The 15,287-nt window shown below is 45.7% G+C and overlaps 1 protein-coding gene across 1 annotated transcript in view; it reads right to left on the minus strand.

The window, feature by feature from the left end:
- The window catches only part of LRRC1 (leucine rich repeat containing 1), a 127,597-nt gene extending 112,649 nt beyond the window's left edge, over positions 1-14,948 (minus strand). Inside the window, exon 1 of the mRNA XM_032409640.1 lies at positions 14,523-14,948. Within this exon, the coding sequence (XP_032265531.1) occupies positions 14,523-14,681 (159 nt within the window). The 5' untranslated portion in view covers positions 14,682-14,948. The remainder of the gene's footprint in view (positions 1-14,522) is intronic.
- Positions 14,949-15,287: the final 339 nt, after the last annotated feature.

The raw sequence follows: 15,287 nt of genomic DNA on the forward strand, positions 1-15,287 counted from the left end.
TCAGTGAATCACTAGCTAGCACAGATGCAGGGCATACATAACACCATCCCCCCACCTCTTCTTGCCATTCTAGAATGAAGTTACCAAGAATCAAGGTGTATAAATAACTGTGACATGCTATGCGCTAAGGTTAAGTCTATTGTAAAGCACATATTTTCTGTTAACTTAATCTCAATGGCATCCATTTTCAACAGTGTTGAAAGCTCAAGAATATGTGCAGTTCCAAAAGGTACATTAGAACCTCTTGATAATATTAACCTTTAAAGTCAAGACCAAGGGGAGCCTGGGTGGCTCAGTCGTTAAGCGTCTGCCTTCTGCTCAAGTCATGATCCCAGGTTCCTGGGATCCAGCCCCGCATCGGGCTCCCTGCTCAGCGGGAAGCCTGCTTCTCCCTCTCCCACTCCCCCTGCTTGTGTTCCCTCTCTTGCTGTGTCTCTCTCTGTCAAATAAATAAAATCTTTAAAAAAAAAAGGTCAAGACCAAGAACTGCCTCATAAGCGAATCACTTGAGATCATGCTTTGAAAACAGAGACCAATAGCATAACAGTTGAATAATTATGAGCAGAATTATAATGTGGGCACCACTATGATAAAACTAGTGCTCATTATGTTCAGTGAGACCCATCAGTTTTCCAGATGGATACGCTTTTCCTTCAAGAGTTTGTAAGGATACAGCTATAAGTTACTTGCTGAAGGAAAGAAATCCAGCACCAAATAATGGGGGCCACTAATCTTCTTTTAAAGATTATGCTTGAGTGAGCACATTAATATTTGGTGACCTGATTCTTAAAATGATATTTCAGCTCAGTGCTCTTTTTCTTAACGAGGCAAAAATAACTCAGGCGTCATGGGTGCCTCTCTACTCCCTTTCACAGAACAGACACAACTCCTGGCCCATCGGGTGGCTCTTTGTGCAGATGACATGGTGGCCCCATATTTAACCTTAAGGAAGGAAGACACAGTGGTTAGGAATAATGGCTCTCAAACCAGACTGCATTAGCTTGACCCTTGGCTCTGCTGCAGTATTACTAGCTGTGTGATCTTAGCAAGCTAATTCATCTGTGTCCCAGTGTCCTCAACAGCAAAACAAAGCTATTTATGTAAAATGAAGTAATGTTTATGAGGATTAAATGAGTTAATCACGGGAAGTTATTTAGAACAATTCAAGGCACACTGCTCAAAAAAAAGGTGCGCTGTCTTTATTATAATTATCATTACCCGGACTTCCTCTCCTAAGTTCTAGGTCTCGTAAAAACTCCTGACGTGTCCCAATTCAAATACTTACCAGTTCCTACTTCCTACGCTGCTACATTCCCTTTCCCAGGCCTCCCTAACAGAGTAAATGGCTCTGCCATTCCCCAGTTGACAAAACCAAAACCCTGCATCCAACACATCAGTAAGTCTTCTTGACTTGGCCCCCCAAGACATAGCTCATTCCTCACTGCTACCACCCTGGTCCAAGTCACCATCAGCTCTTCTCTAGAACCTTTCAATAAAAAGCCTCCTGTCCCAGTCTCCCCACTTCTCTGAACTCTTCCTCCCTGCAGTCTCTAACCAGCAGGCAGAAGGAACTTTCTAAAGCATAAGTCAGCTATCCTATGGGTTTATGATCTGCCATACTTCAACTGGCAAAAAAATAATAATGATGATAATAATCCAAACTCCTCAGCAGGGTCTCAGAGCCCCTCCATATAAGAACCCCAACAACATGTTCACCTTGATTTTCTACTCCCTTCCCTGTCATACTGTCTTCCTGCCTCACTGGCCCTCTTGCTGCCCACAAAATCGCCAAGCTAATACCCAAGTCTTTGCAAGGACCTCTGGCGTATTCACAGCAATGTAAAGGTCACCTCCTTAGAGAGGCCTCCTCCCTCCTATTGCTCCCTACCCCCAGGTCCCTGTTTTGTTTTCTTTACAGTTTTTATCATTATCTGAGATTCTTACTTACTTTTCCACTTACTGGCTGTCTCCCTTACCTGGAATGGAAGCTTGTAAGAATAAGGCAAGATACCTATCTTACTAGATAGAACAATGCCTAAAGCACTGCCAACACTCCGTAAATCTGTGCAGTGAATAGGGGAAGGAGGGAGGGTGTGTCAGGATCCAGCAGAGATCCACCCCGGTGCCCATTCTTGAATGGAACTGCCTGGGAAGCCAGATACCAATATCTGGTAGAAAGCTGCCGCCTTTGATCCTAGCACACTCCCTGAAAGCCACCTCAGTCTGATATTAATCCATCCAAAGAACCCATATTCTTCTTCTTCTTCTTCTTCTTTTTTTTTTTTAAAGTGGCGAGAGGATTTAGAAGCAGGTTTGGAGCTAAACTACGCTTGGGTGTGGAGCCCAATGCGGAGCTTGAACTCAAAACCCTGAGATCAACACCTGAGCAGAAACCAAGAATCAGACACTTAATCGACTGAGCCACCCAGGCACCCCCAAAGAACTCATATTCTCAATCATCAGTCCCCAAACTAAGTTTGCCTAAATACAGTCACTCAGGTACTCAAATCAATGCAAAGTTTCAAACAACCACCTCTGAACTGCTTCAGTTCATTTGATAAAAGAGACAAAAAGTCCCAGCCTTGTTGCCCATTTTACTTCACTTCTAAAAGCTGGGGAAATGCAACTGACATGGAGAAACATGTCAGTGTTCAAAGTTTGTTGGGGGTGGGGGCATGAGAGCATGTGGGGGAGGTTGGGGGGTTGGGTCTACAGGGGTGGGGTGTAGGTATGTGGGGAGGGTGTGGGTCTGTGGGAGGGTGTGGGTCTGTGGAGAGGGTGTGGGTCTGTGGGGGGGGTGTGAGTATGGGGAGGCTGTGGGTATGTCAGGGGAGGGGTAATGTTGGGAGGGGGTATGGCTATGGGGGGGCTGTGTTTTAACCAGAGAAAATCTGCTGATCTTTTTCCCTTAATTGGTTCTGGGAATAAACAGCTGACCACAGGCGCGTATTTGGAACAGCTTCTCCTTATCATCAAATCCTTGATTATAATTATTAAGCCTAGACTTGTAGTTCTACTAAACCCCACTAAGCAACCTCACAGAGTATGTGCACAACTGTGGGATCACTCTCCTAAGGTTAGCACTGTGGCATCAAGTCATAAAATTTCATAAAGTTAGCATTCAAGGAGATCAGAACTCAAAGGGACCCTGAACATCACTGACACCATCCCTTCATCACGCAGATAAGGAAACCGAGGCTCATAGGATTATGTGATTTGCCCAAGGTCACAATGCTAGTGTCGTTCAGAGCAAGGACAAAAATCAGGGCTGATTACCAGGCCAGTGCTGATCTCACTCCATCATGACACTACCATCCATGCAAAGACTGAAGAAAGCCCAGCTCTTCTTGGAATAATCGTCAAGCTCTCACCTAGAGGTCTAGTCCAAACCCGCTTCTAAATCCACTCCCCAAAAGGGCTGAAAACTTCCCCAAGAATGCTGCTCAAATATGTATTAAATGTCTGCTCTGTGCCAACCACCCAGTTAGGCAGCAGGAATGCAAAGAAGAAAAAGTGTGTAGCTTTAAGAAACTCACGTTGATGGGAGGCAGAGGAAAGAACAAAGAGGTAAGAATAATGACACAGGTGTCCCCAGAGACCAGAGAGGAGGTAAGGGAAGGCTTCCTGGAGGAATGTTATCTCCCTAACTGTATCCCATGGGATGAAGAGCAATGAGCCAGGCAAAGAAGTAGAGAAAGAGTAACTCATGGTACACAGGTAATAAAAAAATGAAGACTCAGAAGCATGAAATGATATGTTGGTAACCAAGGGCAGCTAACTCTTGCTGAAACACAAGCCAGAAAGTTCAAGTTGGAAAGAGATGGGAGATAAGAGAACAAAAACATTGCCAGGTTGTATCCCACAGGTGTGAGAAGCCACTGCAGCAGGAAGTCATTCATCACATTTTTGTTTTAGAAAGATCACTCGCTCAGCCAAGTACTGAGAAAGGATTTGAAGGAGAAAAGGCTGAAGGAGTTTGAGCCTCTGGGAGACTCAGCACACCAATTTAGCAGCCATGCTTCCTGTCCCCCGACATGCTTCGTATCCTCTTGGCCCCTGCTCCAGAAACAGAACCAAGGCAACCCAGAGGGAGGGTCTCTGCTCCACAGCTCAACGTTGTGTCGCCTCACAAAAGCCCCCTGTCTGATTTTTCCAAAGAAGACATCCAAAAGGCCAACAGACACATCAAAAAGTGCTCAGCATCGCCCGGCATCAGGGAAATCCAAATCAATACCTCAATGAGATACCACCTCACACCAGTCAGAATGGCTAAAATTAACAAGTCAGGAAACAACAGATGTTGGCAGGGATGCAGAGAAAGGGGAACCCTCCTACATTGTTGGTGGGAATGCAAGCTGGTGCAGCCACTCTGGAAAACAGAATGGTGCAGCCACTCTTCCCATGGGATACAGTTAGGGAGATAACATTCCTCCAGGAAGCTTTCCCTTACTCAAAAAGTTGAAAATAGAGCTACCATACGATCCAGCAATTGCACTACTGGGTATTTACCCCAAAGATACAAATGTAGGGATCCGAAGGGGTACATGCACCCTGATGTTTATAGCAGCAATGTCCACAATAGCCAAACTGTGGAAAGAGCCAAGATGTCCATCAACAGATGAATGGATAAAGAAGATGTGGTATATATAAACAATGGAATATTATGCAGCCATCAAAAGGAATGAAATCTTGCCATTTGCAACGATGTGAATGGAACTGGAGGGTATTATGCTGACCGAAATAAGTCAATTAGAGAAAGACATGTATCATATGATCTCACTGATATGAGGAATTCTTAATCTCGGGAAACAAACTGAGGGTTGCTGGAGTGGTGGGGGGTGGGAGGGATGGGGTGGCTGGGTGATAGACATTGGGGAGGGTATGTGCTATGGTGAGCGCTGTGAATTGTGTAAGACTGTTGAATCACAGACCCGTCCCTCTGAAACAAATAATACATTATATGTTTTAAAAAAAAAAGAAAAAGAAGAAGATAGCAGGAAGGGAAAAATGAAGGGGGGGAAATCGGAGGGGGAGAGGAACCATGAGAGACTATGGACTCTGAGAAACAAACTGAGGGTTCTAGAGGGGAGGGGGGTGGGGGGATGGGTTAGCCTGATGATGGGTATTAAAGAGGGCACATACTGAATGGAGCACTGGGTGTTATACGCAAACAATGAATCATGGAACACTACATCAAAAACTAATGATGTAATGTATGGTGATTAACATAATAAAAATAAATAAATAAATAAATAAGCCCCCTGTCTGCAATACCTGCCCAGCTTTCCCAGCCCATCTGAACCTACCTTCAGTGAAAACCAGAGTCCTGCTTTTCTGATGCCCCAATGAGCCTCCTGCAAGGGTCCACAGCAACTCTTGGTTTACTGACCCATGTGTGTCTGAGCCACATTAGGAATTCCATGATCCTAAACTTTTCTCCCCAACTAAGGAGTGTTGACTACTTGAAGGCAAGACCTAAGTCTTCCAAAGCCCTGGAAAAAATATCTGATTAACTGACTAAAGCCCACTTGAGAGCTTTTCCAGCCTATAGGAAAAGAGTCACAGTCAAAAAAAAGGGAGCAGAGATGACAGAACCAGTCTCTAGGCCCCTAGAAAATCCACAGGACTTGGAGTCTAGAGTTGGAGATGTACAATTGGCGACTTGAAATTAAATCATGCCAAGGTTTTGATACACTTGTCTTAAGATATTAATGATATGTTAGTAGAGTTGGAGATGTACAGTCTATACTTTCATTTTGCTTTGACATATCACTTGACCTCTCCAGATTTTCATTTCCTTAGCTGTGTAAAGTGGGTAGGTTTCTATCATCTCTAGGAAGGTCTTCATTCCACCATTACTAAAAACAAATCTTTGGGGGGGGGGCCTGGGTGGCTCAGTCAGTTAAGCATCTGCCTTCGGCTCAGGTCATGATCCCAGAGTCCTGGGATCGAGTCCCCCATTGGGCTCCCTGCTCAGTGGGGGGAGTCTGCCTCTCCCTCTGCCCCTTACCCCACTCTCGTGCTCTCTCTCTCACACACTCTCTCTCAAATAAAATCTTAAAAAAAAAAAAAATCTTGGTAATCTAGCATCATCTAATAAAATTTGTAGTGTATACCCTTTCATCCAAGAATTATTAAAGAAACATTTGCACAGGAGTACAAAGTAGTATGTACGAGAACATTTACTCCATCATGGTTCATCACTGCAAAAAATTAGAAACAATTTAAATGTCCAGCAATAGGAGAAAGGTTAAACCAATCAATCGTGGTATATCCAATTCAGTGAAATACTACAACACCAGAATCAATGCTGAAATACATTTATTGGTACTGATATGGAAGACATCCAAGACAGTGTTAAGTAAAAAAGCAGGCAGCAAAGCAATTTATGTAGTAAGTTGTTTTTGTTTTAACAATAATAAATATATGGTGGTGTATGAAGAGAAAAAAATCTGTAAGAATACATTCTAAAATTGTTAATGGCTGGCATCACTTCAAAGGAAGCAAGGAAAATGTCACTTTTATTCTTTGAATTCTTTTAAGCATCCAACCTATATTACTCCTTTAATGAGATAAAAACACACACATCATGGTCCCAAGTCAGGCCAGTTGCACCTAATAGCATGAGCTCAGAGGTCTCAGCATCTTCCGAATCAAGTGAAGCAGCTGGAGCCCACGGCACATACTCAGAGGTTCAGAAGCCACTTTCTGGCCTTTGCACAAGCTCTTCTGACTCGAGCTCCTAGTTTCCACCACAAGTCAGCCGAGAGCCCCTCCTGATGATTTCCCAAGACGCGGGTGTAGACTGTGGAAAGAAAGGTGACTAGAGTGGCCAGGGTAGACAGAGCCCTCTCCATCTGGCCACACTACCCAGGAATCAGTATGGAACATGCTGTAATTAGGTATAACACCTCCTTCCACCCACCACATGACAAATCCATTCCTTGTGGTTCTTGGAAACTGAAATACCAAATTTCTTCCAACTGAGTCAAATTCTCTGGACTCTAGAGTTACAGCCTAGATAAGGAAACTCTTCAAAATAATAATGAGCAAAAAATATATTTTTTTAAACATTTCATCTTCTAGGAGTCCAAAGTATTTTACACTAGACACACATTAGATCTTCCAAAATACCACATGCAATAGTAAATTACCATTCCTGTCCACTAAATAATACCTAAGAGAAAGTAAATGGACATCCAGAAGTTTCTCCTATGCATTTACTAAGATCTGGCCCATGATCTCATCATCCCTCATAACTATCAGATGAAGTAGAGGACAAACATTTCTAGCCCTATGTTCTGGGTAGAGTCCTAAAATAGGCAAACTTTCCCTTAGACTTCTGCAAACAAAGAGAAAAGCCTATAGCACTCACTATATCCTCACCTAAAAGAATCCAATGCCTGTTTGTTCCATGGCACAGCAAGATCATGGTTGAGATTTTTGTCATCATTGCTAAAAAATGTTTACCTTACTATTTCTGACCCGCTTGTGTAAATATCAACTATACTTTACCCCTAGAATGTCAAGTGGGTGGTATAGAGTCCTTTTTAAGGAAATCCCAAGTACCTACTTATTACAGTACAGAAATTACAAATTCTGGCAGTGAGGATAATGCACTGGGAAGCTGAGAGGAAGGCTCAAGGTTCCCCCTTTTTCACGAAGAGGGGAGAAGGAACTGTGGAAACAAGCTTATTTTGCTATTTTACCAGTGTGCCTCAACTACAGTCTAAAAATTCTCCTAGTCTTTCAAAGCATCAGCAGAAGATGATGAAACTAACATTCATGGTACAGTAAACACATAGTACACCTTCACATTACTCAGAAAAATAAAACCCACAGGCTTGCCAGTGTTACTGCGGGTTCATCTTTATAAACTTGATGACCACATTTATCTGAAACCCAAAAATAACAATCTCTTGCCATCCAGAGCACATCTGGCTGTTCTTCTTTCCCCCGAGCCAATGCCTACATATAATGCTTATCATGTCTTAGCAAGCAATTCGCAAGCTGAATGCAGGCACATACCACTATCGAGGAAAATGTGGAGGTAAATGCTTCTTACTTAGTGTTTCACAAGTATTAAAGTGCTTCAGCCACCGCACTATTAGAAGGTGGCCCAGCGGAAAGAGCACTGGACCCAAGGCAGGAAATTCCCAGTGTGAACATCGTGGACAAAGCCGTCTCCCCTCTTCATCCCCACAGGTGCTCTATCATTTTCTCTGGCCTAGACCACCACAATAAGCTCCTGACTAGTCTCCCTGACTCTGTACTCTGCCCTGGAATTACTTTCTAAAACAAAGATCTAACTGTACTGCATCTCTGCTTACACACCGTCCATGGGCCTCCTCCCTACAGGACAGAATGTGTCTCCTTAGCAAAACTGTCAAGAGCCTTTTGTGATCTGGCCCCAGGCTCCTCTCCAGTCACTCCCTACCACTCAGGTGCCACGCTTTCTAGCCTCCTGGAAGTTTCTCAACAGCTGACATGCTTTTTCCTTCCTTCCAGTCTAGCGTGAATGTCACCACCTCTAAAGCCTTCCCTCAGCTCCTCAGAGAGTGTGAGACTCCTCAAGGCTGCCAAGAGCTTTCTGCACAGGCTCCCTCCTAAGCATCGACACACTGCCAGGCCTCCTTGCTCCCAGGTGGGCTCCCAGGTAGTAAATGCACACATGGAGCTGGAGTCAAATGCCAGCTTCGGAACTGACCTTGACCAACTTCCCTAAAGAAGATTCTTAAATAATTTTCTTAAATAAGTCTCAATTCCTGCACTTGCAAAACTGAAATTATAATGGCTAAAGTGTGTTGTTATTCAATTAAGAGAAATAACTTCATGTGGAGTACCTAATACAATGTCTGGAGCTCAGTGAAATCTCAGTAAGTGGTGGCTAATATTCTACTTAATAGGTACCAGCTACTCACTCAATGTTTCTTAATCAGAGAGATTCTACCCTCCAAATTATAACTTCTCTAGGTCTCAGTTTCCTTACCTACAAAAGGAGGGGGAGAATTGAGGGCAGGCGAGAAGTAGAAGGGGGGCTGGACGAACACGTAAGAGAATCACAAACAACTGGGCTCCTGGGTGGCTCAGTCTGTTAAGTGGTTAAGTGTCTGCCTTCAGCTCAGGTTATGATCCCAGACTCCTGGGATAGAGCTCCCCCCCTCCAAAATCGGGCTTCCTGCTCAGCGGGGAGTCTGCTTCTCCCTCTCCCTTTGCCCCTCCACCTGCTTGTGCTCTCCTGCCTGCGTGCTCTCTGTCAAATAAATAAAATCTTTTATTTAAAAAAAGAGAGAGAAAATCACAAACAACTAAGCGCTAAACTGTGTAACAGGATATCTGAGAAATGAGAACGGCTTCCTTACCTGGACAAATGTGTGGATCATCACTTTTAGGGGAAAGCCCTCTCCTGGGCTCCGTTCTTCTTAAGCTTTGACTTGTTATTTTTATAATAATGTTATTTAAGTATGTCTAAATATAAAATTAGGTATGTCCTCCCTGTGCTTTAGCTCTTACAAAACTAGCAGGTGAACCAAGGTAAAAATCTGACAAAAATCAACAAGAAAGAACTCAACATTAATCTAACATGACAGAGGACGACGATGCAATTCTGCAGTCATCCCATGGCTGCGCACAATGGTAGAGCACTACCTCGGAGCGGGTTCCTCGCAGTTCTGCCCGCCTATGCCACCATGGGCTCCGTGACCCCTTCAGCTACCCATCACTCTTCTCTAACAAATAGCCATGAAACCTTTGTTCATGGAACTTCCAGTGATCATCTGACCCAAACACATGATTTCTGCAATAAGCCCACATCTTTTCTTTCCCCTTGGCTAGAGACAATTAAGGGAGTGCTCAAACACAGATTATGGCACTACTAAAACCTTATGGCTCTACTCATTTGTGACTTCACCTAGATATATGGAGTCTATGATTTTTTTTAATTATTATTGAAAAGAACATTAAAGTTCTCATTCTGGTTTAAAAAAACCATTTACGAACTCCCAGGAAAATGTCTTCCAATTCCAGGTTAAGAAACATTGTTTTATTTTTTAAAAAGTGTCTTGCCACAGTATCTACAAAGATCTTAGACATCTTCTATCTGACTGTAAGTGCTCTGCATGCATTCTCTTTAGTCCCCAGAATAACCCTAAAAAGCAGGTACTAAAATAATAAGTGAGGAAACCAAGGCTTGAAGAAAGCGTCCAGGTGATGGAGCAGCATTTGAGCTATCTTATTGCAGCACCCCTGGTCTCTGCTCCTTCAAGACAAGCCCAAAGAGCCTTGGTCCATGGACTTGTGGGGTAGGAAGAATGGCTGTCCCACCCATCAGAAATTGAACTGCAGGAGACAGACATAAATTGAAACATGGTAAATTTAAGACAAAAAGGTCTTGGATTCCAAGTGGGAATGGCTATCCTCTTAACAGATCACAGTTGGAGATGTTGAAGTCATAGTGAAAAATTATGTTTACAATGCATAAAAATTATTTCAAAAAGAGAAGACAGTCAAAGGTGCCCAGCACAGAGGAGATGGAGAACAAAGACTGGTAAGACAAGACTACTGAATTCAGAATGACTTTATGCCATGACTAGTTTCAATAGATTGGTATACAGATGTGAGACTGTAGGAAGGAGGATCACAATGGCTGAGAAACAGGGGCAGACTACACATGACATCACCTAGGAAGACTCATTCATGCAACAAGCATGTGAGTGCCCACTATATATCAGATACTGTCCTAGGTTCATCCATGAACAAAAACATCCCTGTCCTCATGGAGCTGATGTTCTAGTTGGGGAGACAAAGAACAAGTAAGCAAGTTTATAGTCTAGAGTTAGGTAGTAATAGTGCTCTAAGGGCTGGGAAAAATTTAAGCAGGATATGAGAAAGAATGCTAGAAGGGGGTAGATATTTGAGATAATGTCATCTGGCTACCATCAAAAGGTCAACTGAATCCTAATTAAGAGTAGGTGACAAGATGAAGCTCAGTTTTATAAGTTGCCTGGACTCAACAGCATTCATTCAAAATATTTGCTGCCCATTAGACTAGGCTCTGTATTGGAGCCAGAGAGATCACAGTAAAACACACATATGTGAAGGTATTCAACAATCCATGCACCTTGCGGGAGAAACTGACGGTGTCAGAAACACTGAGAAGGTACAGAGTGGGGTAGAGGATCTTGGAGAAGACAAAACAGCTCCACCATATCAATGACCTTTAACTTCTGAAGTGGTTTCCAACTTGAAGCAACCAGAGACTGTGCATCTAACCAGCTAGACAGTCGTGAAAAAAAATCACTCCCAACTTGAATATTCTGACTATATTAGAAAAGGATAGATGTCAGAGTAGTGGTATGCTTAAGGTAAGAGAAACAAGCAGAGGAGGAAGATTTGTATCAGAATTGGCTAAATTCATTCAACAGATAAAAGCTGTTTACTGAGCAGGACCTATTGGGTGCCAGGCTCAGTGCTCACTCATAAGTATGAGCAAAAACATGCCAGCATCTCAAGAAGGTTAGAGTCAGATTGTCTCTGTTAATACACATGCCAAAGGGATGGAGCCGGGAGGAAGTGGGAAGGAGAAGGGGGATGGGAATGGGATGGTGAGACTATAATCTATCTGGGGTCAGGCTAATGATGAATGTTCCGAGCCCTCCCTGCAGAGAGCAGCATTGAGAGGCTATCACAAGGTGGACAATCTGCTGAGGGCGGGGAGGCAGGTTCGGCAAAAGGTTAGGTTAGGTAAGTAACCATCAAGCTAACTGCTATGCCCCCTCCACCCCACACTCACCACTTCTGTTTTAAAGTCATCTGTCTCCCCACAAAGCTGTGAATAGCTCCTAAGAATCATACCTTCTTTAATCTCTATATTCCTACCAACAATAAATGATGAAGGGTCAATAACTGCTTGATAGAGGCCAGGCTTCATGATGTGAGTAAAACAGGAGGGGACTAAATAACAGGTTTTAATGGATGTGAGAAGCTGAATAGGCCAGATTCCTGCTAGGTGTCCAGAGCTGCTGAATAAGGGGGCGACCAGTGACTACATCTAACCAGATGGACAGCCTTGAAAAAGTCACTTCAAGTTCGAGTTTCAATTTGCAAAACGAGGAAGTTGGAGCAAGTCAGAGGTTACAAACCTTTTCATCATCCTGAAGCCCGGATACTGTATCTTTGCTGTTGGGGTACGGGGTGCAGTCTTCCCCCCCGCCCCGTCTGTGCTTCCAAACAAATTACAGAGAAGAGAACAGATAGCCAGCATGACCACCACCACAGGGACCTTGGGGGTCTGTCAGCAAAAGAGGCCTCCAGGTGATGGGGAAGGTAAAGAGATAGAGGTTGGAGGAGGGGGCAGGGAGAGCAGTGAACAGGGCTCATGTGTAACACAGACCTTAGAGGTGAAACTAGCAGCCCAAGGAAAGACTGTACCTTTGAATGAAATATCTGTGCTTTCGAGGTGGTTGTTCATGTCTGGCTTATACACATCCCGGCACCCAGACACAATAAGTCATGAAGAAACAGGTTTTAAACAACCTAGAAACCATAAAACTAATTTCAGAGCTCTAAGACCAGTAATTACGCATAAGCAAGACCACCTTTCGTCTCTGAAAAGCTTGTTTATTTACTGTATGTACGGAGTGCTATCAGACTATTTTGAGCTTCTGGGAAGTTTCCAGTTAGGATCAGTAAGAATACCTAACACTTCCAAAACCCATAATTTCCCCTTACCAAGCTGAATTCCCCAACATGACAGGAAAACCCACAAACTTTGCAGAAGGGAGTGAAAAGCCAATACAGTCAAAGGAAATCTTCCAGTTCTACTAAAACAAACAAACAAACAAACAAAAATACCACAAGAAACACTGAAACATTTCTAGTTAAATAGCTTTTCACTCAATCTCTAATAACTTCATTCTGACACACTTGAAAAGTATTAAATAATATATTCTGTATTTCTGGCGATAGCAATGCCTAAAACTTATTCACAACTTAAGGCAGCAAGTGAGCTTATTTATGACTTTCAAGTCAAATTTAAGGAAGTTAAAGGCCAGACAAAGCCATGTGTTTGGAAATGCCTGCAAAATAATAAATGCCTGAGGGAATTGGATGGCTTTTCTGCTTCTAAGCTAAATAAAGCCTGGGGGGCTTTGCAAAGATCCTAGTGAGGATAATCTCCATGATTACACAGAGCAAACCATCCAATTCCACATGAACCAAGGAAAGTTAATCCAAGAAGAATAACACTTGAAATATTAAGAAAAACACACTGTTCTGCTTTTTAAAACACTCGGGCAGGTCATTTTAACAAGCCAGATCATTTGACTAGTGAGTTTCTGTGACAGTGTCTGGGCCTTCGGTTAACTAAAGGACAAGAAAGATTATCTGAGTTCCAACTCCAGGCCTCGGGTCCTCCCTCCAACTCCCAGCAGTCTAGTCTCCCTACTTCCTGCACACCTTTGGATTACTGCACACCGACTTCCTGCACACCCTTGGATTTGTGATACCTTCCTCTTCGAGGGTTACTCAAGCTAAGTTCCCCGCGCAAGCTCGAAGGTTAAAAGTTCGCAGTCACAGACCCTCCATTAAAGCTCAATCAGCATCTGTCGCTTAACAAGTTCAGCCTCAGCACACTGATTAATTTACCTAAACAACTCTGAAGAGGTTAACGCATCACTGCAAGGGCAGAAGTCAGGAGCCTGAACGTACCCGCTCAGGGAGAGGCGGCTGCAAGACTGGCCCGTCAGGCACAGTCTCTGCTAACGTTCACAGCGGCTCCTTCCACGCAACAGGTCCACGCAGGCAGGGACCCAGCAACGGGCACCTGGGCACCTGCCCACAGCTCCCAAGGCATAGCTCTCCTCCTGCCCGATCTCCTCCTACCCACCCCCAATTCTCCAATGGTCCCGGAGCCAAGACCGGCCAGCCAAACTACAGCACTTGCAAGCACTGCCCACCGGCGATAAGGCCCAGGGCACATTCCTCGGAAGATGCCGAGATAGTGCGACTCTGCTGAGCGCTGCCCACCTCCTCCGGACCTGCCAGAGCCAACGGGGAAGCGCGCCCTGGCCAGTGATAGGGGAAGGCAGCGCAGGGAAAACTGCCCAGGGAGCGGATGCCACGCTCTGTCCTTTCACCCGGGAACAGCCCGAGCCACCTGGCTCCTCACCACAGGCACCAGTTGTTAGTACTTAGACGTGTATCTCAACTACTTACCAGACCAGAACGTTTCCCTAGTCGCAGAAGCTCTAGTGACTACTTGGAAAACTGCAAGTCGCTCGCTTTGTACAAAATGATCAGGAACTTTTAATGCGACGGGGCGGGGGGGGGGGGGGGGGTAAGGGAGGAAGAAGCAGGTGACTACAGGTAGTGGTGGTTCAGTGGGACCTGCGGACCGGATCTGGAGGTGGAAGGGGGGTAGAGTGGGGAAGGCAGGAGACGGCGGGAGAGAGGAGGGGGAGAGGGCTGGCCAGGCTCGTCCGTGTTCTCCCGAATACGGCGCGCAGGTGAGGCCGGACACTCACCTCGGGCAGCTCGCGGAGCTGGTTGGCGTCCAGCAGTAGCTCCTCCAGGCTGCGGGCGTAGCGGTAGATCTCCTCGGGGACGTAGACCAGCGAGCAGTGGCGCTTGTCGATGGTCTCCACATGACGGTTGCACCGCCACAGGGGGATGCAGTGGAACATCGCCGTCCCCGCCGCCGGGTCCCGAGCCGAGCCGCGGAGACCCGGGCTCTGAGCCCGCTCCGCCCGGCGGCTCCGCTCCGCCCTCTGCCCACTCTGCACTCGTTGGCTCCCGTGCTCGCTAGTTCCTCGCGCGGGGGTTCGCGGTCCCGAGCGCTCGCAGGAACCTCGGGCGGGAGCCCCAGCCGCGTCCCAGCGCCCCCGCCCGCCAGCCGGTGCGTCTCCTCCCACCCTCCAGTCGCGCCGCCGCGGCCGCTAATTCCGCGCGGAGCTTCCTACTCGCGGCCGTCGCGCGACTGAGCATGCGCGCCAGTGGGCGCGCGCGAGGGCGTTTCCCGACCCGGGGGATGCTCCGCTCCGGGTTTTCCTGGAGGCCCGGAGCCAGAGAGGGTCGGGACCTGCGGGCCGGGCGCTCCCTATCCCCCTACTCAGGCTGGGACTCGGGGAGCGTCCGGCCCTCCGAGGAAGCCTGACTCCAATGGAGCTTGGGGTAAAGATAAAGCAGAGGAGAGGCGGCCTGAGGGGAGCAGAACAACTTTGATTTTTACTTAACTCGCTCTCGTCTCCTCGCTCCCCTTCCCCAAAACAACTTTCTCTTCCGGGGTCAGG

The sequence above is a fragment of the Phoca vitulina genome, unplaced genomic scaffold (assembly GCF_004348235.1).
Source record: "Phoca vitulina isolate PV1807 unplaced genomic scaffold, GSC_HSeal_1.0 scaffold11, whole genome shotgun sequence".
NCBI classification, from domain to species: Eukaryota; Metazoa; Chordata; class Mammalia; order Carnivora; family Phocidae; genus Phoca; species Phoca vitulina.